Source organism: Anoplopoma fimbria, chromosome 10 (assembly GCF_027596085.1).
Source record: "Anoplopoma fimbria isolate UVic2021 breed Golden Eagle Sablefish chromosome 10, Afim_UVic_2022, whole genome shotgun sequence".
Taxonomy (NCBI): Eukaryota; Metazoa; Chordata; class Actinopteri; order Perciformes; family Anoplopomatidae; genus Anoplopoma; species Anoplopoma fimbria.
Genome location: NC_072458.1, coordinates 4,959,621 through 4,987,603, shown reverse-complemented (window position 1 = coordinate 4,987,603; position 27,983 = coordinate 4,959,621). Strand labels below are relative to the sequence as shown.

The 27,983-nt window shown below is 40.3% G+C and overlaps 1 protein-coding gene across 5 annotated transcripts; it reads left to right on the top strand.

Moving 5' to 3' along the window:
* Positions 1–62: 62 nt before the first annotated feature.
* On the top strand, positions 63–27,819 carry spire1a (spire-type actin nucleation factor 1a). Of its 5 annotated transcripts, none has more exons than XM_054606318.1 (18): positions 63–667; positions 4,174–4,205; positions 12,663–12,950; positions 14,928–15,053; positions 18,241–18,315; positions 18,414–18,584; positions 18,702–18,788; positions 19,476–19,605; positions 21,429–21,476; positions 21,766–21,923; positions 22,140–22,221; positions 22,325–22,467; positions 23,933–23,962; positions 24,748–24,885; positions 24,993–25,063; positions 25,612–25,639; positions 25,754–25,917; positions 26,017–27,819. In XM_054606318.1, the coding sequence occupies exons 1-18, from the start codon at positions 334–336 to the stop codon at positions 26,285–26,287; spliced, it is 2,376 nt and encodes a 791-aa protein (XP_054462293.1). In that variant the 5' UTR covers positions 63–333; the 3' UTR covers positions 26,288–27,819. The 5 variants fall into 5 exon arrangements, with proteins under 5 accessions (XP_054462293.1, XP_054462296.1, XP_054462294.1 ...); XM_054606319.1 differs by having other exon boundaries at positions 66–667; positions 18,414–18,578; XM_054606322.1 differs by lacking the exon at positions 63–667 and adding an exon at positions 752–1,206.
* Positions 27,820–27,983: the final 164 nt, after the last annotated feature.

Here is a 27,983-nt window from a genome sequence, read left to right as displayed (position 1 = left end):
TATCTTATCTTATTATCTTACATTTCCCAATCACAGTGTACCCTTTAACCTAAACTCTTTGGGCTTTTTGACTACACACCTGTATGAGGAGGTTCTGTGGCCTACAGAGTGACGCTTTCCTTTTTTTCAGTGTAACCCGGCGGGCACTGAGACCACGCGGAACGCTCTGCGCCGTCAGCCCGCCGTCGCTCAGTGAGCCTCTGACGCGTCGGAGAGAGAACAGCGGAGCTTCCAACGGCCCAGACATTCTGGAACATCACTGATATCTGTTGGTTGTTGTTGTTGTTGTTGTTGTTTTCTCTCCTGAAGTCACGTGTTCATAATGAGCTGAGGATGGCCAAGCGACCGGGGACAGACGACGGGATGTTGACGTCGCCCAACGTTCTCCGGGGCTTCGCGGCCGGGGACGTGGACATGGACCGCAGCGACGGAGCCGCGGAGGTCTCCCTGGAAGACATCCTGAAGCTGTACAGCCAGCCCATCAACGAGGAGCAGGCGTGGGCCGTGTGTTATCAGTGCTGCCGGACTCTGGCGCAGAAACGTCGGAGGAAAAGCTCCAAGTCCGCCGGTGGTTCAGCCGTCGACTACCCGAGGAGGATCGAGGGACCCGGGGATGTGAAGATCGGGAGAGACGGGACCGTGAAGCTGCTCTACGGAGACCGCACAGGTAAACCAACCCAAGACCAGGTGTCGGGATCTGCTCCGAGACCGCTATCTGAACCCCCGACTGTGGAGCATGTCTCCCTCACACCCACCCACCCACAGGCCGGACCGACGAGCATCTGCACAAAGAGGCCATGTTGTTGTGGCTGTCTGCCTCCAGCCATGTGGTGATGGTGTTTACAGAGGCTCGATGCGGGCATTAGAAACAGACCACCGCAGGGACTCAGTGATTAACACACAGGGGTCTGTTCTCACATTATCCAGTGTTGACATTATAAACATGCCTCATTCAAAACGGGCGTGTTAACAGGGCTGGTCCAGAATGACTGCTGGTTTTTGTCTTTTTTAAATTACGCTCCTGCAGCGGTCAGTTATCTACAGTAAACAATGGACCATGTGACCGATTCAAACCGCAGAGCATCTTGGGGCCCAGTCCAGAGCCAAGCACAGGCAGCGAGCATCAAGAACAGGCCAAACACAGATGACTCATGTTGCTGCTAACAGCCACATTATTTGTGTTGTGGCATTTAGGGGAAGGCACAGGTTAGTGTTGGGGATCAGAGCAGGTGCTTGGTGTGGACTGCATGCACCTGAGGGAGATTTTAATTGTTTTGTAAAAATAGTAATGTGGAAGCTTGCAGGCACATGGGCTGCATATAGTAGATCAGTGTGTTTCCACCTTGACTATTTACCTCGGAGATGAAACGATTTCTAGATGAGTTGATCAGTCAATTGACAGGAAATTAATTTGCTACAATTTTGCTTAATAATCCTTCAATATAAAAAAAATGACATCATTTCGCACCAGCTTCTCAAATGCACATATTTTCTAGTTTCTCGTGATAGTAAGATCATTGTTTGTTGAACAAAACGAGCAACAGGAAGACCCTTTTTACTACAGACCTTTTTATAGACCAAACTATTAATTGTTGATGAACAAAATAAGTCCTAATGTACCTGACAGCGAGCTACCTGTCCGGCCTCATGGACAGAAACGGGTAGATATATATCAAATGATTCTAGATTGAATGACTTGAAGCTGAATGCAGTAATCTACTGAGTTTCTCAAATACTTTTAACTGCATTCCATTTGTAGGTGAGAGATAAAGTTGGGTGTGGGTGGAGGAGGTGTGGCAATCAGCTCAGTTTAGCCTTAGATCCAATCTCTCCTGGGAACTTATTAGCCACCTTTTCTTCTTATTTTCCTTTCATCTGTTCACACCCCTCCATAGAATCTCTCTCTCTCTCTCTCTCTCTTGAAATAACCCTTCAGACAAGCTGTCGCTCATTTCAGCATATTAAACCCACCGGTGATGTTTGGTGTGTTTTTAATATTACTCGCAGTATAAACCGATTCAGCCAGTGCTACTGAAAGTCTTGACACAGCTAAAAATAGAATAAATGTGACGATTAGATGCACTGATTTTACATGAAGATGAGTTTGGAGATTATGGTGGCAAGTCCATTGCTGCTCCTCTGGCCACTGGCTGAGGTATTTTGGGACAGCTCGGCTCTGTCCTGATTCTTATTAGGCCTGGTGATGAGAGAGACACGTGAGGCCTATTAAGCTTTCAGTAGCTCCACGTCACGTTTTTAAAGGTTGCTACCCCCAGCAAAAAAAAAAATCATTGCTTATGCAATCTACATATGGCCTGTACGTGAGTCAGGGACAGGCTGGCATTATCTGGCCAGCACCCAGACCACCAACACTGTGGCCTTCAAGTCCTTCTTCCTGTCTTATTGCTGGCATCAATATGCCGTCTAGAGCTGCACACTGCAGGCAGTGTGTATTTCAGTGATGCATAGCAAACAGAATCAGACTAATGAGCAACACAGAGTCCAAAGTCAAGTGTTTATTTTAGGCCCGATTGATGCAAGATATACGCTGCTCCTGCTGCAGTCAGATCAATTCACATGGAGCATGGGGAAGAATATATTCACTGCAAGTCCACGTTGCCAAGAGAAGGGCCTGAAAGAAGCCTGAACGCTGCATCAAAATGAGAGAGACGCTTGTTGACCCTGAAGCGTTCCAATGATTCATACCAGTTCAAAGGATTTTTATTTTCTTGTTGATTTGTTGCATGGAATATTTTAACTGGAATGTAATTCATACAGTTGTTGGGGTTGATAATGTAATTGAAGGGGTTTAAATATGATTTAACATCTTTTTATCTGTATTTAATTATAAGATTAGAGATAGGGCTAAAGTTAAAAATTGTTTAAAGATTCAATCTGGTAGTGAAGTCTTTCATCTGCCATCTGTATCCCACTCTCTGTGAAGCCCCTTTTTCAGCAGCACAGAGATTGATACTTCGTTCAGTAGGATAGTCTGGGTGACACTGCACACTGCTCCAAATATGCCTCACGGTGACTTAATTGCTCTGGGAGAGACGAGGGCCCATGCCAAGCCATCTCTCCTTGACTGGGATGAACAGAGGACCCAGTGTTTTTCAAATGAACGTTGGTGGATGACTGTTGGTTTTTTTCCCTCCCGTCTGTTGGCTGTAGTTAATAGTGACCTGCCCAGAACTGCGCTGAGAAACGTGTATTTTCCATGAATGTCTCCTTAAGCTCTGTATAGAGAAAAAAAATGTCTCAGTATGCAGCCACAGCAGTCAGAGTAGTCCTATTTGATTGGAAATTACTCAATCTCTGGCTCAATTGATGGAATTTAACCTGAAATGGCTCTTCTATTAGCATTCAGAAAGATGACGTATTTGGCCAAAGTGTCTCATTTATATGCAATGACCTAATTTTATTGTCTGGACTGGTGTCAAAGTCTGCACATCTATCTCCCTATTTGTACTTTCACCCCAGACGTTACTCTTACCGGCAGTAACCCTGCGTTCCAATAACTATTCACCAGTGGTTAGCTGTTAAAAGTGCATGTAATTATTCAGTATAGAAAAGAGAGATGCTATATGTACTTTTGAGCTCTTGCAAATCTACAGGTACAGGTGTGTTGGAAAAGCCAGAGCCAGAGATAAGATTGTCAAAGCTTTTGTTTTCTCTTTTGTCCAGTGAGGGAAAGCGAAACTTCAGGTTTTTCCTGTTTAATTATTTTAAGTTCCTGTGATTCGTTGTATTGATAAAGAAAAAAGGCTAACAGTGTAGGTGAAAGGTCCCGTTCAAGGTTGATGTTCTTTATTTTGACTTTCCTTTTTGAGAGAGGATCTCATGGAAATGAAAAGAGGGCAGTGTCTTCCTCCAGAGTATGAGGGAACAGTCATGTCACTATAACCAGTTGCAGGTTTTGACACCTTAGTTGGCCTCAGGCAGTGTGCAGTGACTGCAGAGAAAACATAATCATTTATTCACTCAGTAGTTTTACAGTCAGCGCTGTCGGGCAATCATGCTTTGCAGCCCCCCCCTACATTTAGACTCCTCTCCACTCTCAAGTTGAATATTTTATTTACTGTAAGATGTCCTACATAATTATACAGAACTTGCAAGCAAATTATTCAGAGTGTTTATGAGTGTACTAACTCTCTCAATGTTCTGTCTTTACAGATAAATACCAACCTGCTGCAACGTCATTGGAGGTGAGTTTCACATTAGTGTACTTAATAACTCCAAGTTCAGTTTCAGGGATTAGTTTTCCTTCTCAACATGTGCTGGTTGAGCTTAGTTAGTCACTATTTATTACTCTCAAGAAAAAATATGCTGCTTTATAAACTTGAGTGTTAATTCAGTTATTAGATTTATTTTCAGTCCACAACTTTCATGCATCATTTAGTTATGACAAAACTATTTCAGAAACTGTTTTTCACAGCTTGCCCACCACTGGATCTTCTAGTGAGCAATTGCAGCACAAGTAGGCTGGTGTGGCCACTGTGTTGCAAAATTGTAGACAATGGCATAGGAAAAAACATGTCTTCTATATGTAGCCAATGCAAAAAGACATTTAAATGAACATTTACTGATTATCGATGCTCGGAGGAGTGGTGTTTTTTTTTCTTGTGATTTATTTTCTATTTAGGAAGTGGTAGAAATCATCTGGTTGTGTCAGTCAAAACGTAGATAAGACACTGCTCAAAATGTACCAAGCATTACAACCTTTCAAGTGTTTGTCCCACAACTGTGATGCACTAAACAATAAAGAGTGGGAGTGAGATCTGTGCAAATAGCCCTCTTTACTTTTTCCAGTACATATTGTGTTTGCTGCACTTTGATGCATAAGAGCACTTAAAAGAAGAGCACGGCTTCTTCTCTTTTTGTTCATTAACTTTATAACTTTTTATACTATCATACACATATCGCCAAAAACCACGTAAGGAGGACGTGTGTCCAGTGTCTGTTTGGCCCAGCAAGGTTCACTCCTATACTCCTGGGAGAAGTCTCTCTCAAATCTTCATTATGTGTGTACATAGACTAAGTACACAGAGAGTCTTCTGTCAAGTCGGAGCAGTCTGATCATCCGTCATGTTTGCCTTGCAGTTCATGTGATCACAGGCATACACAGTATGTTTGTGTGTTTTTGCATGGCTGAGTTGGAAGTAGAATTCCTCTCTCTCAGTTGACAGTCCCTGCCCTCTTCTTCTTCTTCTTCTTCTTCTTCTTCTTCTTCTTCTTCTTCTTCTTCTTCTTCTTCTTCTTCTTCTTCTTCTTCTTTTGCCAGTTGATACCGAGTTCCTCCTTGCATTATTATCTTTGCTTATATTATATAACTAAGAATTAACAGGGTGTGTTTTCCTTGTTGGTTTGTTGCACAATGGTTATTTGTGCATCAGCATGACTGTCCCAAAGAAACGACAACATGGCCCAACATGTGGACACACCTTCTTTTAAAAAATGTGTTTATTTTTTTTAGTCATGGATTGATAGCTTAAGCACAGAGATAATCACATGGGTTTTGTGTGAGACCTCCATTAGACTCAGTGGCTTGTTTTTCCCAATCAGTTTTCAGTCACACACAAAAACACTGGCAATGTTGGCCTGTCGTTCAGTCCACCATTTTGGTCTAATAGGAAATAATTTTGGATTTCCATGAAGATTTGCAGAGACATGCATGGTCCCCTGAGGATAAAACGTATTGATTTTGCTGTTGCCCTGTTTCTCTAGCGCAAAAAGGTAGACATTTATTTATTTATTTATTTATCTAGTGAAGTGTCTCTTTACCTAATGGATGCATTGCCACGACATTTTGTACAGACATTCACGTTCACTTTGTTTGAATTGGATTATTTGTAATAATGGGCCAAATAACTGCAGAATAATTCCCATCAGTCCCGGCTTTGTTGTTCCCGCTACGATTTTGTTTTCACCTTTTGAGTCTGTGTGTGTGTCTTCATGGCTAAATGAGGTCCACACCTACTGTAGCGGGAACTACCACAGAAGCTGTGTTGAGTACTTTGCCATGCGTTTCATATGAAGATGGTAGTTTGAAGATGGTAGTGGTCCGAACAAAGACGCTGCAGTCTTTGTTGAAGTTCTATGCTTGAGTGAAGAAGACTTAAAGCTCGCATTTGTCAAAACTGCAAGTCCAAACTAAGCCGAGGAGGAAAAACCTTAAACACATTTGGAACAACTAACATAATCAGACATTTTATATTGCAACTCATTCCCATCCCACAATTAGTTTTTTTTGGGCGAGAAACTTCAATAAACACAGTTGTTCCAACGCAATGTTTTCACAGCAATATAAGATAGATATTGGTGATGGAATACACCAATTTTAGTTCTTAGAAAGAAAATCAAATGTGAATCGGCAGATCATACTTCTGATCTGCATTGGCTGAGAAAATTGCAATCAATGCTCCCCTGATGGTGAAGATGCTAAACATAGGCATGTGAGCATTATTGTGATAAATGTAATTTAATGTTCTGAGCATTTACTGGAACTACAAATTCACTTTGGTGCTTTTCCTTGACCTAATTATATTCAGATAATTCTGTAAAATTAATTTAGTGGACACAGAGACTCGCACTAACAGAGTGTTACCCTTTTTTATAGATGATACACAGCAATGCTCCCATGTGTAAGTGAGTCAGCCAATCAGAAGGGGTCATTCTCTCATACCCTTTTCTGCTTCTGGACACTTTTGGAGCTAATCCCTATCTTGTCTTGAGTTGACCCTCTTTCCCTCACTTAAACCACAGAGCCTGTGTTGGGATAATCATCAATCATTTCAAACAAGGTATACTTTTGTCTCTTGAGTTAAAACTGGTATTTCTCTTGTGGTGCTCTGTTATCTTCATGGCAAGTAGTTAAGACAATGATTTGTGTGAGACCTGCACCTTGAGTTGTCGCCTTCAGGACAAGTTTAACCCAGTTGATCCTCAGTTGAAGATTATGGTGAGATTAGTTGTAGTATCCTATTAACAGGTTCTCCAGTCTGCCAGGTCTGCTAGGCTCCCTGCAGCTCAATTTTGGCCAAGATAATTAGTTTGGCAACTTAATGCACCAAGTAAAGCCTTTTGATTTTGAAATGGATCCTAGTAGTTTCAGTCTTCAGTGAGGTTTTCAGTTAATGGCAGTTAACATGAGTAGTCTGAATGTTTATTTTCTCATTCTCCAAATAATGTGGACCAACCATACCCCAAGTTTGAGCCATGTTCACTCAGGGACCTGTTTTTTTCTTTTGTCAAAGTTCAATTCCTGATCCTAATTGCATCGTCACTTTCATTCAGCCTCTTTCCACATGGTTGGAGGCTAGATCTACTGTTTGGCTCAGATTCTGCAGAGCAGTGCATATTTTTGCATGGAAACAGTCCTGTCATCGACACTGCAGCTGGTTGAACAGGGGCCGCAAGTGTCTGCGTGTGAAGCTTCTGTGTTTAGTGCATGTCTCCGGCCCTCCTTCTACCAGTCACTGCAGGCAATGAGCTCTGTCTCTACACAGACTGTGTCTTACTCTTGTCTGCTCTGACATGAGACTGTACATTTCAAGAGGAAGAGACGTCATATTTTCATACATTTGTAATGATGGCTGTAGAGTTTTAGTAAATATTCTTCAGACAGTTTGTGTTAATTGATATAAATAAGTACAAGTCTTTTTGTATTTGACAACAAACAAGTGCATATTTTTGGGGTCGGTTGTCTGTGACTGCTGTGTGCAGACAGTCCCCTGGAGGGACTAGCACCCAGTTTGATCCCTGTATGCCAGACATTTACCAGTGACATAATTATTATATCCTGCTTTTATCCAAATCAATCGATTTTATTTTTTGTGACATTGACAGCTTCACTTAAAAGCACCCGAGCAGCTCACATGGCAGCCCCCCCAGGGTTACATTTCTGCCTATACAGGGATATTCACAGGCACAAAACCACAGGAATGCATTTTATTGAGTAGTCTGAGCTATTTGAGTCAGGGTATTCTATTTATATCCAACACAGAAGAAATCTATACCTCATTTTCTTCTGGTTCAGTCAGCCCTGCGAGATGAAGTTTAATTTTACAAATCTTTTGCATATACATTTTACAGTAGTTGCTAGAAGGTCCTGTGTGGTTTGTTTGGAATGTTTTTTGTGCAAAGAAACTTTTTTTTTTCTCCTGTCACAGAAACTGCCTCTGTGTGGTGTTTTTACAGCCAATGTGGGGAGTCTGACAACATTTTAGGTGAAACGGTTAGCTTTTGCAGTTGATTAATATTAGTTGTAGAGAAATACGCTAGACCAGGTAATGCTCAGTTGATTTAAGCTGACTTTTACATGGATATGCCCCTTTTCTTTTTTTTTTCTTTTCTTTTTTTTTTAAAGAATAGAAACTAATTTTACCTGCATTTCCGGTATCAGCTTTTATTCCACCATGATGACACATAATGTCAGTAATGGCCATTGGATCCAGAGGGACTTTTTCTCAGTCTACTTCAGTCATTTCCAGCTGACCTCACATATGAATGCAAACTGGCCAGCTTTTTAACAACGGGATATAAAAGAGTGAGTCGTGTTCTGTCCAAAAATGAATAGTAATGCTTCAGACTGGAGGAGGCCGAGCATCCGCTCTTGCAGTGGAAGATTTCTAGATTTAGCTCTGCTTATGTAACTGTCTGTGTTGTGATGGCTTTGCTCTACTACTGCAGCAAACGCTGAAGGCTGCTTAGCTGACTGTTTTGTGATCTCGGTTGGTCACAGAGTTGCCTTGGGCTGCAAGGGCAAGAGTTATGTCAACCCTGCTGCTGAAGTCTGCAAGAATATAGACTTTTGCTTTCAAATGAACAGTGTTATTACGTCTACACTTGTCATATATTTGAAAAGAGAGGATACAAAAAGGTTTTCATCAGTTTTTATGAATGGCATATGGTTTACAGTGACACTTTAGTTATCTTCCCTAGCTTTACCTCTTTTAAATCTTAAGTCAATTCATTAATGGAAAATTAGGAGTAGTTGTATATTTCTATACACCGATCTGTGTGCTAAAAGGCTATTTTTCCTTTCTCCCATGTTTGTGTTAAAGAGCACCATTAACGTTCACACAAACAGCTCTTTCTTTGCCCATCTGCGTAGTGGTTGACTCACTGATGCTTTCCCATCATGGTTGGTTCTTTTGCATTCCTTGTCGAGCCAGTTTATACAACCAAGGATATGTGTATATATATATGCCTATTTTTCAACCTAGTCTTTTTTCTGTGGATTTTTTGCCTTTCATTTTGCCCCATATGAATTTAAATGACAGTTTATCAAAGCTTTATTTCATTTATTGAACTGTTATTTAACCAGTAGTAGTCACATTGAGAATGCTTTTCCAAGCAAATTCTGGTCAATAAAGCAGCACACACAATAAATGCATGAGTTTTAGCCTCTCCAGAGACTCGCCAGTCTGAGCTGTTTGGCCTTAACAGCAGACCAAACACATGTGTTTAATTATGTGCCCCTCTTTAGTTTTTCTTTTGTCTCTCAAAAGGCCAGTGTTTGCAATGCCGAGTGTACAGCTTGACTTTTTTTTTTAAAGTGGAAAAACTGCACTTAATGTTGTTGAGTGGGTACAAATAATTAGGTCATGTTTGGAGAAAAAAAGGTCCACTTCATCAGGATTTTCTTTCTGTATTAATTTGGATGATTTTTTTCCCCATCATTTGAAAACTTAGTTGTTTATTAGCTTTTTGCTACTGTAATGCTTTTTGGGAGCAAGGTCAAAAAATAAGGATTTGATATGAAACTCGGGAGAAAAAGGTTATTCATGAGTAAAGAAATCTGAAGTAGAGATTCTGAAGTATAAAACAACTCACTGTTAGAAAAGATTTGCCTGAAGCACCTCTTTGCTGGGAAGGGATGTCATGCAAGACCGTGGCATGATTCTTTTTTTTGTGGATGGTGAGAAAAGTTGCCTTCGAGGGAGGATGGAGTATTTTCTGAATCAATTTTTTCAGTTACGTTATACACAGGATACTATTAATTTTCTTTGAGACCTAGTTGACTGATCCAGCTACATTTCCCGAGAAGCATTTAATACATATGGTTGGTCAAAGCCCCAGCATGAGCTGCTTCGTGTTTCACCACCTATCCTGGGTGGAGCCTGGTTTCAATTAGTGGTTTGCCACCAAACATTTTTGCCCATGACTGAAACCCAGCAGAGGATTTTCTGGCTGTCTTTCCTAACTTCTTATCGCATACTAGTTTCCCCTCCTTCCTCCTTCCTCTTCTGCTTGGGCTCCTCACCTCATTCCGCATTCCTCTGAGTTGCAAGTCTTGTATTTAGAAAATAGATGTAACGTTACCTCTGTCCTGGGTGCTAGCTATCGTTTTCCTTTAAGCTTCTCTTCCCCATTCCATCTGATGTACACTCATAGAGGACTTGATGTCATTCTTTGACATGAGCCATTCAGATCTGGACTTAACTGTGTGTTTGCCGAAATGAATCCATCTGTCATTATTAATGCTCCGGAGTGTTGGAACCAGATTATTGTACAGAGTGGTTTTGGTTAATTATGTGAAACAGTGAGCCTTTCTGTGCTAGTCAATGTTAAACCACAGGCAGTTAATTAATACAAGCCATTCTGTGTTGGCATGGAAATTGGATTTAAACTAAATCCAACCAAAGCCGGGACAGTAGAGCAAATGTTCCTCAATAAGAAATCTAGTATTATGCAGCTGCTTTAATTACACATGTATACAAGAGGAATTTCCTCACTTGATTATTGATTTTAGTTTACTATATGGTCAAATGTAAATCTTTGCGTCCCTGTGCCTCATGAATGACACCCTGGTGCTGTCTGTCACTCCAGCAGTTCCTAGTATCTCCGCCAACTACAGCGCATGTTGTCCTAGGGATGGATTATAAGGTTACATAATGAGACACTAAGGAATAGGATATTTATTTTAGCCCTGGAACAGGATTATCAGCTGCACACAGACATGGTTGATAAAAAATAACAGTAGAAGACCATGAACCCGATCTTTTTCCAGTAAACGAATCTGATTAATAGTTTAGTGATGGGGAAATTCAAACTAGATGCTGTTATTTTTATTCATAGTTAGAGGATGAATACTGAGTTAAACCGACAGTTCAGGGATTTGAGCCATAGACTAGAACTACTATCCCATTACTGTCAGTTGATATAGAGCAAAGACGGAGAGACTTGAAATGATTATGACATGTTATGTGCAATTATTGGCAAACACCAGAGTGGATACCAGTTTAACTTTTAATGGAATATCCACATAATTTCAATGTCTAGAAAAAAACAATAAAAGGTGTTGAGAAAAATAGCGCATCTCAGCAAGATCAACATCACAAAACAATCTGTAGGGAACATCTTGGTGTGTTAAGTCGAAACCTGAGGGCGTGTCTTTAGCGTGATCTGTCATGTTGGTAAGATAATGATTTTCTGCCTCTGTTGCTGCTGTCAGTTATCCCAAACATGCTCAGTCAACACCCTTCCCTTCTGTGCGCTACACTCCCAGACTCCACAGCCAGGTTTTGTTCTCTGGCACCTCACCAGCTTCACCTACACCAACACTCTGTTTTATTTGGACACCTCCCTTTTTAAACAATGCCGCTTCATTCCTTTCTGGATAAAAACACACACAGTTCAGTAATGACTCACAGTACACGGCGCATTTTGCTCATCATTTTATTACGTCAACAAAGCAAAATAGCTTTGAGATGTCCACAAATGAATAGATAGCAGCAGGCAGTTCCTGTCTATATCCACATTTTGTGCAAACCATGTATCCACAGCAGTTTAACACATACACAACTCCCCTTGTTTATTAATGTTATAGAGAACAAGGAAAGGGACTCTATAATACACCACTGTGAAATAGGAAAAGTGATGTAAGCTGCTGTATATTTTCTTGCAGGGTGAGAGTGCACTGTGGAGCTGTAGTGCTGTATTAAGGGAAATACAAAAAAACCACTGACTTTGACAGGTGCAGAATATCACATGACTTATATTGGGATCACTGGCAAAACATTTTTTCACTTCAATGGCAGTTAAAATATAAGTGCTGGAGGAAGTTAAAGTGAATATAAAGGAGATGTATTTAACATTCTACAAATAAACATAGTGGCAAATAACTGTTTGCTATGTAAAGGTATATTGGAGTAATGTAAACCTGAGTGTGTGTTTGTCTGTGTGTGTTGTTACCCTAGCTTCATCTTCAGCTTCAACATATAAATATAATAGAAACCATCATAGTAATAATAATGAACAGTATTTGTATAGCACCTTTTTATTAAATGAACATAAAAACAGATAGCAAACTAGGGTAGGAAAAAAGTAATTTAATTACCCATGCTTAATTAGAACTGTCCCTCAGCTTCCCTACTAAATTGACAAGCTAAAGAACAGTTAATATATGTGTATACCTGAATGTTCATTTTCTGGTTGTTCTTTTTGTCTTTCATATCTAGCTAAGAATTAAATGATGTGATATTGTGAAAGACCGTGGATGTCAATCTTTATTTGAACTCGACCCAATCCTGCGATCCTCCTCTTTTTTTTTTCTGTAGAAACTCAGTTGAAAGGAACTCTATTATTGGTCTGTAAAATGTATTTATTTTTCCAGTACACAATAATAATGTACACCATTCGATTTGTCTGTTGTCCCACAGGTCATTGACTCATTGGGTGTCATGATTTACAAAGCTCTGGACTACGGCCTCAAAGAAAATGAGGAGCGCGAACTCACCCCTCCGCTGGAGCGCCTGATCGACATGATGACCAACGCCGAAAAAGACCAGAGTGACCCGTGTCCTGACGAGGGCTACGAAGCCACAGAGGAGGAGGATGAATGTGAGGAGGAGGAGGAGGAGGAGGAAGAAGAGGAGGAAGAAGTGGAGCCTGTGTCTGCCACCACCAGCTCTGTCACTAGAATTCGCAGCTATCGAGACCTCATCACGGTAGGTTGCTGGTTTGCTGGATAATTATCTACTGCAACATTTTGATCAGGCATGTTTCAACGAATCAGGCTAAATCATATTTTGCGTATTAAATATACAGATTCCTCTTTGGCTTTAAATATTTCCTCCCTTATGCTATTTATACATCAGATCTGTTAACAGAGCAGTGCATCGACATCAGTCGAATTCCCCCGATGGGGGGCCGTCACACTGCAAATTCCCCAAGTAGCTGGTGAATATGAGACCGGCAATTATAGCTGTGTAAACATGCTGGTATTTGGGGAATAGGCTTGGAAACTTTCACAGTCCGTCCTTCCATATAAAGAACCAGGTGCATAACACAATCATTAAGTCTGCTGGCTCCCAGTGTGCTAGCTTGCCTTTACTGGTTCCTAATTCCTCCAAGAATCATTCTCTTGAGTGTAAACTGCAATACGTTGGTACGACATGGCTAGAGTAGATTTCTGCACATTCCTGACTGACCTCCTTCCTTTACTTGCTGCTCTGTCAGAGAAAGGGTGGGTCGATGAGCGTTCAGCAAGCCGTGAAGATGATGAAAGATGACAGGACTGGCTAGCGAAGCATCCCACTAAGACAGTAATAGTTAGACGTTGAATGTGCTGAATGGGTTTTACTCATTGCCGTAGTGAGCTGAGGAGTGGCTCTGCAATAAAACACCAAATCCCCAAACTATGCCATTGGCACAGACTGTTGTAATATCTAAAATGTATATAGTTTACCTGATCCTTCTTTGAAGAAGTTATGGAGGCATAGTGTGTATTTTTTAGCATAAACAGTAAAAACAACCGATGCAGCTGTATTTTAAGCATTTAAGACTCTCACTGCTCAGGTGTCATTTAACATGTGAATTTCCCTTCAATGGACAAGGAAGAGGGCATTGTGCTGAGTCAGACATTCCTGTGGCTAGCCAAGCCCTCCATTAGAATACAAGAATATGTCACTCGTCTGGTTTCTCCCGTTGTGTCACTGGAGATAATTCCACAGATTGTCCATTACTCTGGCAGATGGCCTTCATCGTCTTAACAATCACTGTCAAATACCACACAGGTCAGATCTTTAAATGGTGCTAAGGTGATACTACGCAGGCAATGTTTTCTCAAACTGGACAAACCGGTTTGGACTGTTCATGTTTTCTAGCCTCGCCAGGCCACAACTTTCGTCCAGATGAAATATTTCAGGAATTGTTGGATGGATTGACAATTTTGTACAGACAACATGATCCCCAGAGGGGAAACGCAGCACTCCCAAACGTGTTTCTGTTAGGGAGTGCTGCGTTTTGTAATGAGCAATCCTAACGATGCAACGATGACACATATCGCTCTGTTGATGAAATCTTTGTCACCGCATGGGACATTTCTTCACTGTGACAGCCCCAGTGATACTAGGGATCCCCTGATGTTTTATCCAGCTCTACTTTGAGCCAAACATGTTTGGCTTTGTCTTTTTTGGATTAATCAACATTTCATTTAATACAGACATTCATATCTCACCTCAGGATGAACTGTAATAACTTGAATTTTCTATTTCCCTCTAGTGTAATCGTCAAGCCAACATTGCGCTGTAAAACTAATAAGAAATTAAAAGCCTATAGTGTCTTTGTACATGGCCACCAAATTGTGTGTATTTCCATAAATGTTTGCCTCATTAATTGCAATATTTGTGTCTGTGTACATGACTTTTTTGTTGTATTTTGTTGTTTCAAAATGTTGGTTACAAAGGAATCACTTTGCATTAACTATACAATAGATCTATATGTGCACCAGTAATGCAGGATACTAATATTCATACATTATACTGGCCATGTTTAATTAATGTTTTATACATAAGTATAAGTAAATAAATCTATTATATTTATATAGCCCAATATCACAAATCATCCATTTTCCTCAAGGGGCTTTATGGTGGTTTAAAGTACCACCATATATAACCTAATTCCTTCCCTTCTCTCCTCTACAGCTATGTTCTTCCCACCTGCCCAGCCCATCCGATGCCCCCAGTCATTACCAGGCTGTGTGTCGTGCTCTTTATGCCGAGACAAGGGAACTTCACACCTTTCTGGAGAAGATCAAGAATGCCAAAGAGGTAAGAATCTTCGGGTTATTAATAAAACTGGTGTCACAGTCGAGCCGAAACCCAAACGATGCCATCTGCTCACTTCTTTCTTTATTTGTATTTTTTAACCATTGATGATACACTCGCACATGCAGTGAGTCACCTAAAAACTATTTCGGAAGTAATGAGTAATAACTACACTCACTTTTATTAATTGCCTCCCCTTTCAAAGTGGGAAAAATATAGTCATACTGAAAACATTGACTCATTTTGCATCTGAAAGTGATACAGAAAATTGTGTTTGGAGACACAGAACAGATAAGAGGGCATGAGAAAGTACCAAACTTTTAGTCCATGGGGATTACCTCTCTGCTGCTCTTGTCCTGTACATTTACTGTGTAGAATTCCATTGGTTTACTTAGATACTGAAAGAATTCCATTGGTTTACTTAGATACTGAAAGGACAACAGAATTTCTAACACTGGGAAAAAAAAAATACCAGAGTGGTTCCCGGAACCTGCACAATAACAACAAAACCGCTCACAAAGTGGTAATGGTCCAGAAGGGCCGAGACTTTGTGGGTGTCCCTGTATGACCTACTTGTCAGGCCATTTGAGATCTCATCCTGGCTTTCACTACTTGGCATGGCTTAACTCTTCATGGATGTGGTCTGGCTTGCTTTTTGTCATTTATTTCTGATTTAATTCTGTACATAATTCTGTACATAGAGTATTAATACTGGAGTAATTGAGTCTGATTCCTGAGGGATTCCCTAGAGCAGGGGTGGGCAATTATTTTTCCCAGGGGGCCAAATGAGCAACTGAAAATATTTTGGAGGGCCGGGCCAAAATGCTGAACTCAATTATGCATAATATACATTTTATTTCTATATAAAAAGCAGTAAATGGCATTGTTTTGACCGCTGGTAAGAGTGTATGTTATTATTTGGCAATTAAAAGGTGAGGTTAGCTTTCAAAAATATCATTTATTCAAATAGAACTTCCAAAATGATAAACAAAATGTGAAACATTTGACTCATTTTCAGTCACATTAATAACAAAGGGCATTTTGAGTTTCATATACTATTGAAACAAGGATTTTCTTAGCTTTCTAAAGACATCACATCATCTTTGTAGCCAAAATAAACAAGACATGTCACTGAACTGTGTAACTGTGTAAAGAAAAGTGTCCCAGTTTTGTAGCCTTTTTGACTTTACATGCCTATATTAAACATTTAATGTTTTCAGAACTGTGCAAAAAAAAAAAAGAAAAGAAAATTGTACTCTTTAAACACGGCGACATGCTCCCCACAAACCAAACACACAGGTTTACCCTGGACTTCAGTAAAGAAAAAAATAGTAGTCCATATTTGTTTGAAAGTTCTGCTTTCGGCACCACTTTCCTCTTTTTGGCATGAGCCGACATTCTCGCATTTTTCAGGGGTGACAAGGAAGGTAGACAGGTTGTCAATCACACGCATTTCACGTGCACAGTTGACGTGCACGATTGCGTGCACTGTGAGAATAAATGGGCTTCAAAATAAAAGCAATGCGGTTTTAGTCCACCCATAAGATAATTAGAAAATATGTTTTATTTTCTAATTATCATGTAATCTTTCGCGGGCCGGTCAGAATCATCCCGCGGGCCGTACAATGCCCAGGTCTGCCCTAGAGCTTAGAGACAGCGTGTTTTAGACTATTTACCAACTGTTCCGTCAAGATGTGCTGGAATTCACTCTTGTTTTTTTTTTTAACTACAATCATTAATTCATAATTGTCAGCATGAAAAAATACTATTAAAGAAATACACCATGGAAGATCTCATAAGCAGTTTGAGCAAACCAGTCTTATTTCAGAAAATAATATTATGACAATTTTGTTTAGAAGCAGGTTATGGAAAATGAATGAATTAATTTTGTTTAGCAATAATTGGCAGAAAATACGAATAGTAAGAAAATTTTGGAAGATTTTAATATTTTGTGTGTTAAAGTGTAATATGTTGTTCACATTCTCTATTCTTAATGTGTCTCTGTTACACTTACGTACATTTTAATGGATAGCCTTTTGAAGACTTATAATAGTGTAGTATAGTGCTGATGGGGGAAAACATTTGCCCTAACCCATTCAAGCATAAACAGAATGAAGTTCTTGTACACTTACTAGTACAACTTTGTGTTCCCTGACGTAGTCTAGATTTTAGTAAAGATGTAGCCACGTCACTTATTCCATAGCCCAGACACTGTAGCTATGCCTCACAGTATGTACTCACTTGTGCAATATAATCTGGCTTTGTCTTCTGCAGGAGGCATGAGTCATGCAAACAACCTTATATAATATATACTTATAGAATCAAGTTTAACCTTGTTACAGCAAAGTAAGGAGCTTACAGGAGGGGACCCCCAGGATGTAGAGGCTGCTTTTCACTCCCTGTAGCACTGAATGTTACTGGATAGTTAATCTCTTTCAGTTTATCTCACTGTTTTTTCTCTCTCTTCTCTGGCAGTGTAGATCAGCTTCTTTTTGTTGGATTCCTCGTCTGTTCTGCCCATCTAGAAATAATCCAAAACCATCGTTATTTGTGAAAGGTGTCAGGGAGCTACAAGTTGTTGTCATGGTTCAACAAATGATTGGAAAATGATGATTTCAGCAGTATTTATTATCTAAGTAGAGTAATGTCTTTGAAATAGGACAATTAAAAGGGTCCGTATTGTTTTGGTGGTGGAGCTACTAGAACAACACGCTGTCAATCAAATGTGGGCATCTACTTTGTCCTCATTCAGTGCATAGTCATGCTTTCAGTGAAAAACAAATCAACTGTAAGAAAAGTGTGACCGCAGAGTAACTGTTTATTATATCTGGACTTGCCACATGCAGCTGACAATAATGAGAGATCCTTAACCTTACCCAGTTTGACACTTGAACTGTTCACCAAGAACTCGGCTTGTGCAGTGAGGATTCAGAAGGCAGACACTAATAGCAGCCATTAGTGGACTATTGGTTTATATATTTTTTCTCTGGTACACTGTCAATATAGGATGAGAACGACATCGACAAGCTTATGTGAAACAACATCAATCCATTAATTAACCAGACAGTATTGGCAGTTTGCCAGTGACCTCAGCTTAATTTCAACCAATACTATGAATGCAGTGGAACACCGATTGAATATAATGACATTAGAAAACATTTTCATGTTTCCTCTCCCTTTTCTTGGCTAGAACCTACGGAAAATGGAAGGTGAGACTCGGGAGGAACCCGTTAAAGACCTCGATGAGCTGCAAAATGCAGATTGGGTAAGAGGACTTATTTTATTTTTTTGACCATGTGCTGGCAATCACATAACTTATGGACTGCATTGATTATCATGCCACATCTTTTTTGACCCCACCAGGCACGGTTCTGGGTGCAGGTGATGCGAGATCTACGAGATGGTGTTAAGTTAAAGAAGGTTCAGGAGCGTCAGTATAACCCATTGCCCACTGAATACCAGCTCACACCGTACGAAATGCTGATGGACGATATCCGCTCCAAACGCTACAAACTGCGAAAAGTTATGGTAAATGTAAAGTATTTTTATTTTTCTCTTTTGACTTGAAAAACTTGAGACGTATGCATTACAATGAGATGATTTTGTGCTCAATAAACATGATCCTCATCAAATTTAACACTGTCGTTCCAGGTGAATGGAGACATCCCACCAAGGTTAAAGAAGAGTGCGCATGAGATCATTCTTGACTTCATCAGGTCGAGACCACCTCTCAACCCTGTGAGTAGAACAGAACACGGGGACAGGAATCTGTAAAGAAACCCTTTAGTTTTGGTCTGTACATATTCAGTATACAATATTGATATATGATGCATTTCCAGTATTCATTTTGGACGCATTTACAGAGTGACTCATCTTCTAATTATAACCTATATTCAACCTGGTTATGAAAACAACATTTTATCGTCCATTGTTTTACTAGCACTCTGGCATTCACAGTAAATGCCAATTGACAGGGTGTGAATCATGGGGAACATAATTTCACATGCACATCCATCATCACGTGGTATTGTTAAATAAAGTGATCTACTTTGGCTAATAGAAGAGTTAGATGACTTAATGTAGTGTTTGTCAAATGGGGGTACTAGTACCCCAAGGGAGGGTAGTACTGCAGGGGGTACATGATATTTTTTTGAATGTTTATCGAAGAAAAATATGAGTCATGCATATTCCTTAAGTATAGACATAATTTGATAAACTACGTTTTATTTTCAAGATTCCTAATATCAATGCAAACGTTAACTGCTGTAAACTGTCAACTGCTGCAGCAAATGCATTTTATATTCAAAAAATATTTCATAGGGGATACATTATTGAAAAAATGTTCGAGAACCACTGACTCAATTTAATTACAAAACATGCACTCTTTCATTGAGTACTCACATGGTGTTGTGGTTGTCATAAAAGGTTGCAGCCCGTAAACTGAAACCCCACCCGCCACGTCCCCGGAGCCTCCACGAGCGACTGCTGGAGGGCATCAAAGCTGAAAGGAAGCTCAGGCCGGTCTCACCAGACATGATCCGCAGAAGCCGCCTAGGTAAGCCGCTAACAATTGCAGACGTTGACATTCCAATGTTTAAATGCATACATGCACTTATAACCATTAAACAAAAATGTATCTGCAAACTGCTAACTTGCTGCTTTACGAGCCAAAACCCTTCCTCTCAGGATAAAAACCATTAACCAAGTCTTAACCACATCCATCATTATTACTCTAACAGCCCTCTTCCTATATTGATCTGTTCAATTAATCAGAAGTGTCACGGCGTTTAAACAAGGATCACTTTGACTGCAGCTGCGATCCTTGAGTTGTTTACCTGAACTGCTAAAGTAACATTTGTGGTTTCGGACAAATGTACTCCTGAGCTCACAAGCTCTTCGGTTTGAAGTTAAAAATACGAATCCTGTATGTAATGCTTCTCTTTGATGGTACTTTCCTAAAAGCAAGCAGTTCATAGATAATCCTTTTGGTATGATGTTGTCGTAATTGGATAAAATGATCAAACCATTTAAGGCTTTAATTAGATAAAAACAGCAAATATGTTGTCAGTCTGGACCACACAGTGCTTCTATGCGGTTTACACAAGACATCTTTTGTAAGGGGATTCAGGAGGTTAATATGGAGCATTGGTTACATAATAATACATATGGAAGGCTAAACAGGTTATTCCTAAACATAATACGTCTCTTTAATGTGAGATTTTCAGGCAATATGTGTCTTAAACTTGGATTATTCATTGACTTAACCATCCATTTTAACTCATGGATTTCTTTTTCTCCTATTTGCTCTCATTTCCTTAATTTCAAACATGGGCATATCTGTCAGTCATGCGACCTCTTAGCACGTCTTACAGCTTTGACTCATCAGGTAAAATTTCATGTCATCTATTGTGTTCCAATTGTTGCACATTGTGTTTCGATCCAGGCTATTTTTATAGTTAGCTCCTGCTTCTCCCTGTCCCTATTATTATTTCGTGCTTGTGTTGTACACTCTCACCTATACAGCAACTGAGGAAAAGATCGGTTAACACAGAGCAACTAAATCTCAGACTGTGTGAAATGGTCACCTTGGTGTTTGCTGGGAGGTAGAATAAAAACATAAAGCTTCAGCGCAGGCCTACTTCACTTTAAAGTCATGTTATGAATGACAGCGTGCCTGGGAAATAGTAGTTTCTCACAGGGGACCGTCTGTGGTCTAGGTGATGAGGGATAGGCATTGAGATGGAGCCAGCAGGGTGAGATTACAGATCATCACTCTGCCCCTGCAGCCAGTCTGCCCTGCTTGTCACCCTAATCCGCTCTCACTGAGGAATACGACAAATTACATAACGCTGGTAAAGAGTTGAACGGCAGATGACCGTCTGATTGTGTCACTACAGTGTCACAGGATGACCATAAATCCTGATGGATGTATGGGAATAACTTTTTGCGCTGTGGCTGCACTCATTCTCTGCTTCCCCTGGCACTTCCCCTTCACTTACCTCTCCCTCTGTGTTTTCTGGCTATGCACAACATGTGTGTGTGTGTGTGTGTGTGTGTGTGTGTGTGTGTGTGTGTGTGTGTGTGTGTGTGTGTGTGTGTGTGTGTGTGTGTGTGTGTGTGTGTGTGTGTGTGTGTGTGTGTGTGTGTGTGTGTGTGTGTGTGTGTGTGTGTGTGTGTGTGTGTGTGTGTGTGTGTGTGTGTGTGTGTGTGTGTGAGCGTAGCCCACAACTACAAATAATCTCCTTAATTCACACCTGGTCTCACAGATGCTTGTTGCTGTCAAATAGTCCTCCCTGTGGTACTAGACTGGTGTCAGGAATAAAAATATGACTATACGTGTTCTTGCTAATGGTTATAATCCCATTATTTCCTTTGCAGGTGCAGGGAAAAGCATCAGCACTCCTCAGGACTTGTTCCGCAGCTCAGGTAAAGAAGAGCTGATATCAGTGGTCTGATCTTTAGGCCTTTGTAAATAAATACTTTTTCAGTTTCCTTCATTTAGATGAAATGATTGTGGAGAAAATCTGTAATATAAGCATATGGTTGGGGCTTATCTTGGTCACCAAGTGGCCTGTGTTCACCGACTCTGTGGTATCACAAAGTACGGATACAAAGATGAAGGTGCCACGATGACCAGCTGTTAAGATAGGAAGATGAGCCATGAGAATTTATTATTCACTTGTAATAAAACTTCAATTGTATCTGTGACCCGCAGACACTCCTGATGCACTCAGGAAATTGACTGTCAGCACCCAATCTCTGGCCAGTGGCAACCTGCTGGGACCGAATCAAGGTGGAGCCCTGGCCCTTAGCCAGAGGAAGAGGGTGCTCAAAGCGCCCACACTGGCTGAGCTGGACAGCTCCGAATCTGACGTGAGTTGTCTTTTATTGCCTGTGCTCATAAGATTATCATCACCCTCTTAAACGGGTTTCAATTAAGCATCTTGAAAACGTTGATGATAGTATCTGTGTGTCCACTACAACAAAGTCAAAACCTAAATGGACTTTGTTTTGCCATGCAAAACTTTCAAAGTAATTTAAAGCCATCATTGTCACGTGACTAAATATGTTTCATCTTCTGGTTGACAGGAGGAGACCACACGGAGCAGCTCCAGTATGTCTACGTCTTTGTTGGAGGACACGTCACCTGAGTCTGTCGTAGAGAAGAAGGGTAAGCGCTTTCCTGGAACATACTGGAATATATTACCTTCTGCTTTTTGATCACTACAAACGTGTCTAAGTTGTCTTCATAATATTCACTTTTTTTTGTCCAGTTCCTCCAAAGTTCTTGCCTGTGTCTGCGAGCCCAAAGCCAGACAGGCGTCAGTCTCCACAGAGGCGGCACTCGATCGAGAAGGAGGCCCCCACCAATGTCTGCTCCTTTGTACCTCCATCCAGACAGAGCTCCAAGTCTTTGGTATGTAAACTGTAGGAGTTATCTCTGCTGGATTAACCATCACAGCCCTGATGAATGAATAAAGCCTCAGAAGTAGATGGCAGCTTGTATTAGTGACAGATCTTACTACACCAGTTGCACTTATATTAGGTAGTTAATCTAAGATGGTCTGTTATATTTTGTTTGGTGTAACTAAGATTATTATCTTATCCGCATCTCTTATCAGCCAAATAATAATGATAAAATATAACTAAATGAAAAAGAGATTCTGCTAAAAGAGTAAAAATGCATGCATACATGTTAATTGCAGAGTTTGTAGAACAACAACTCATGTGGACATTACACTTTAAATTAACTCTAAATCTACCAACAACAATGGGTGTATACAATATATCTGTTGAATTTATTCCCGTCCTGTGACCGGTCATTCGTTTTCCATGAGGTCACTGGTTCTCTGAGTAACCGGTCGTGTGATTCTAGTGAGGTTGATAGATATAATTGAAAACACAGGACAGGCTGCTGCACGAAGAGGATTAAGATGGAATTGGTTTATTCTCACAGCTTTCTAGTTAAAGTGCTGACCTCTGGGGGCCAAACCAGGAGCCCTGCTTTAAACAATCATCAAATGAAAAGAAATAACAGTTAAAACCCTGGAGGAGACAACTATTCATGTCTCATATTAACTTTATGCCTCTTATGTTAGTGATTACATCCTGGTCCCTAAAAATGAGAATAACTAAACTTCTTTGTGACAGATCGAGATAATCAAAAGCCACACGATTACAGTTTTCTAGTCACCCATTTCATGAAAAACTCAAAAAATGATTTCCATTACCTGAAGCCATGTTTATTTACCTTTGAGCACCAGCTCAAACTTGCTTTTCCTTTCACATAGGAGTTGAGTTATCCTAGTAGATGTAAAACAGGGAGATCTTTGTTGCAGTTCCCCTCCCTCTCGGTTACTCATTTTTATATCTCATTAAAATGTTTGCACTGGTTAGCTGTCTCATACCAAAGACTTAATTGCAGTCATTTCCTGTTTTGTATAATGCTGCAGCTGATGGCGGATCCCAGTGCCAAGGTAACCTGCTAACCTTCTGTCTGTCCATCAACAAAAATGTGTTTTCAGGTTGTGCTTTAGTCCCATTATTGTGAACGAGATATCTCAGGAAAGCCTGGAGGGAAATACTTCAAATTTGGCACAAACGTCCACTTGTACTCAAGAGTGAACTGATCTTATTTTGGTGGTCACTGTGACCTCATGTCCGTTCCATTCTTGTGAAAAGAAGATGTAGGTCTGCACCATCAGACCTAGTCACAGGTTGTAATCCTGCAGACATGAGTTATAAATGCTGCCATATTTTCCTATCCTCTAATAGATGCATCATGTATTACATTTTATTGAGCATACTGTATGCAATAAGCTTGTTGGGTATATAAGGTCCTACCTGTTTAAACGTCCTGTTCCCTCTTGTCTGCTGGTCAGGTGGAAGCTGCCAGCAGTGGTCAGGGCACGGTATGTCACTGTTACTGCATATCATCAGAGGCACATAACACTGTGTGGGTCTTCAAATAGACTTGTTTTAGATGAATGGGACATTGTTTCATGACCATTTGTGTGAATGGGAGATCTGGGGCATGCTGAAAACGGCTCGGGGAAGTTTAAAAAGAAAATACTTTTGAGAAATAATCAGTTACTATTTAGTACAGTAAGTTTTCTATCCCAAGCAAACTGAAGGAACGTGAGAGTAAATGATTGGTGAAGAACTTCCCTGAGCTTTAACTTTGACTTTGGATGCTCTGCTATGTCACAAATCTCCTGGCAACCGCAGCATGCAACATGATGGGGGTCCACTTGCAGATTAGAAGCGTGGAAATGGTTATAAAACAGTCAAAGTATTGTTAAAGGGCCATTGTGTAATGTCAAAGTAAACGTATGGTGCAGAAAAGGAAATTCTACAATTCTCTATTTTTAAAAGACAGATTTTGAATAATTTAAGAAAGTAAATCAATATCAGAAAGCTGTGGACCACCACCATGCCGGGTGTGTTACATCCCCAGCATGCTCTGGGTTTTCTGTTCATTGTCACAGTGTCACGTCATGGAAGCTTCATTTGTGGTTTACAGAGAACATAGAAGATCGGTGTCACCTTCACCAACTCATCGCATGCTTGGTCTTTTGGTTAAGTGGTGTGCAATGGGTGTCTCATTGGCAGCAGATATCATTATTTCACGCTGATGCACTGTTTTCTAAATCTGCATATGTATTTGCTGATGTGTTTTTAATAATTTCTTCTCCAGGAGGAGTTCTGCTACCCGGTGGAGTGTCTGGCTCTGACGGTGGAGGAGGTGATGCACATCAGACAGGTTCTGGTCAAGGCAGAGCTGGAGAAGTTTCAGCAGTACAAAGAAATCTACACTGCCCTCAAGAAAGGAAAGGTAAACACCACATGTAGGATTTTTGTCGTTTGAGTGATCATTCTCCTCAGTCATCATTTGAATACAACAGATGCCTTCTTCACCTCACCTCATGCTTTCCTCTCTAGGTTTGCTTTTCATGTCGGACCAAGAGGTTCTCTCTCTTTACCTGGTCCTACACCTGCCAGTTCTGCAAAAGGTAAACTGAATCCCTTTTACTAGAGCTACTCAACTTAAAGGTAAACTTTAAGTCTATTTACGCGCATTACGAGTACTACTTACCTGGTACTGTCGCTGGATTCTTGCGATGTCCCACGTTGTTTTGACATGTGAATCGTGGTCTAAAAAATCCTAAAAAAATGCTTTGTGGCTTCACTTAAAGCACAGACCAATCAGCTTCCTGTGAGGAGTTACTGAAAGCTAGGGTCATGGCTTAGTATTTCTTCATTTAAGAAGAGCAACGGACGGCACTGAAGGTTTTTCTCTGTGTGAGGTAACCAGATCTCTATAGCCTGCGTCTCATCTATGCTTTAAGCCACCGACCCGATGGTACACTAGCTGCTACTAACAAAGCACATCCAAATCTCTGAACCAAATCTCTGAACCAAACAATTTCTCTGGTTAATCCTTGGTTTTATACCGTCCATCATGAATCTGAGAATGATATAGGAGTCAATTTGTGAAGTGCTGTTTTAAGGATAGCTTCTGTTCATGCTCAACATAATATATATTTTTTGTCTTCTCCAGGCCTGTGTGTTCCCAGTGCTCTAAAAAGGTACTGTTGACTTATATTCAACAAACTTTTTAACTTTTTAGAATTTCCTCCTCTGTAAACTGCATAAAAATACCCATTTTGTTTATCTTTTTTTTTTTTTTTTTTTTACCTCAGATGCGGCTGCCATCCAAGCCCTACTCCACCCTGCCCATTTATTCTTTTGGCCCCAGTGCTGTGGCTAAAGAAGAGGCACGTGGAGCGACCGCCTCTGCTGCACCAGAAAAGCACCCATTTGGGTCTGGACACAGCCGAAACAGCCTACGCAGAAGTGTTTACAAGTATGTCACTGTAGAATTCCCTTTTTTTCTTTTTTTTTTAATACACTGAGGAAATGTAAAGCTTTGTCAGAGTATTTATTATTGGTTTTCTGTCCTCAGGTTGTCAAAGCAGAGCAGCAGTAGTAACAGCAAAGATGGGCAGTCACAGGATGAGCCTGAGCTGCCCAAAGAGCTCACTGAGGACTGGGTCACCATGGAGATCTGTGTAGACTGCAAAAAGTTCATCACGGAGATCATCACCTCCAGCAGGCGCAGCCTGTGCGTGGCCACCAAACGTGCCCGTCTCAATCGCAAAACCCAATCCTTCTACATGTCGTCGTCTAACTCGGTCAACTTCAGGCCCTCTGAGCGCACCATCAACGAGGTGTAGAAAGTGGGATGGCCCCGTGCACTTTTCTTCACACCTCTGCTCGAGCTAAATCATTCGACCCCTCCAATGAAGCCAGTCCATCTCACCCCAAAGTTAGTAAAAGGTTCTTATACCTTACCCTGTCTCAGGAAAAGTTGGCACGCTATGATTGGTCATGGCCGGTCAGGACTTTACGGTAGCTGCCAGATAACAAAGGAGAGCCATGTTTCTATTAAAAAAAACAGTCAAATCAATTGTTTGCTGATGTTGCTATTGTGAACCAGGTAAGTGAAAGTATATTTGACATTAGAGCAGGATCAGATGACGCAGAAAGCCAAACGCTGCAGTGGTGATATGTAAATCGTAGGCCCCTCCCTAATCTTGGTTTTGGATATATATTCCAGTTCCTGTTTACTTCTAGCTCTCAGGATTAGCAACAGATTGTCTTTTGACAGAAATGCACTGTAGATCTTCCTGTCAGGTCTGTTGGGGTAAACCTCCGCCACTCCCCCATCCCTCCTCTTTTATTCTTCTAGCAACAATTATGCCAAATGTAACATCATTCATTTTATAGCCAGTTAAAATGTATATTTACTGTTTTCTCATGTTGTAGGGACGACGCGCTTGGGTGAGCAAGGTCAGATTATTTTTCGGGGTGGGTTTTTAGCTAGCCGTTTTAATGTAAATTAAATTCTGTGCCTGGTGCCAAAATATAATTTCTTTCTTTGAATGCCTTTGTAGTTATGGACCTATTGTACATATGTGTTAGAAACTCAATGGGGGACATTTTTAGGGTAATCCAAGTTTGGTTTCTCGCCCTTTCCGTGGTCCAAGATAGGCAACAGAGGCACAGAAATGTTAGGTTATGAATGTGTACATGCTGTAAATCTTAATTGTTCCAAATTTAAATTTAATATAAAAAATTAACGAAGTAGAAATATAATTTTACCATGTTTTAAAATTTCTGCCTCTAGAGTTTCTTTATTTGAAATTCTTTTCTGAAAACTTTATTATTAGTGTTAATATGTTTGTGTCGATTAAGATTTTATTTCTATTGTATAGTTTAAAAAATCTTCAGTGTTAAAAAAAACTCCTCTAAATCACAAATCGCACTTTTATTGGATCAATTTATTGTTCATATTGTTTTATTTGTTTTTTTGTGTAATAAATAATAATTATTAAAAACTCCGATTTTCACCTCTTGGAGGGCGGCGCGGTACATATTGCCATTTCCCAGAATTCCTCATGAATGAAAATGTGTGTGAATGGTTGCAGGTTGTTTGTGAGATGGACTTATGGCTAAAACAAAACACTCCATTTAATTGAATGTAGGCAAGTTTATAACTGTCATTAAATATGCTTTTTGAATGTGTTATCCCTTTCAAAAGACTTATAGTGTGTTTTGTGACAGTTGTCAAATGAACACAAATACTAACCAGCCTGTTCAATAACGATGCCATGTTCAGTAAAATCCTACATCTGAGCAGTTTTATTTTAAACTTCTGTAAGGAATGTATGCATGCTGTACTGTTTGTTTTTATCAAAGACATTCTAATAAAATCAACATGATTCTTACTTCGGCTCAGTGGTCCTTTAACTGAATTTAAAGCCTGGTGTGAAATTGACTTTCACAAATGTGCAGTGTTGTGTTAGACAGCAGAGGGCGATACAGCTACAATGAAAATAAATCTGTCTGTTGCACTTCACATTACTCTGT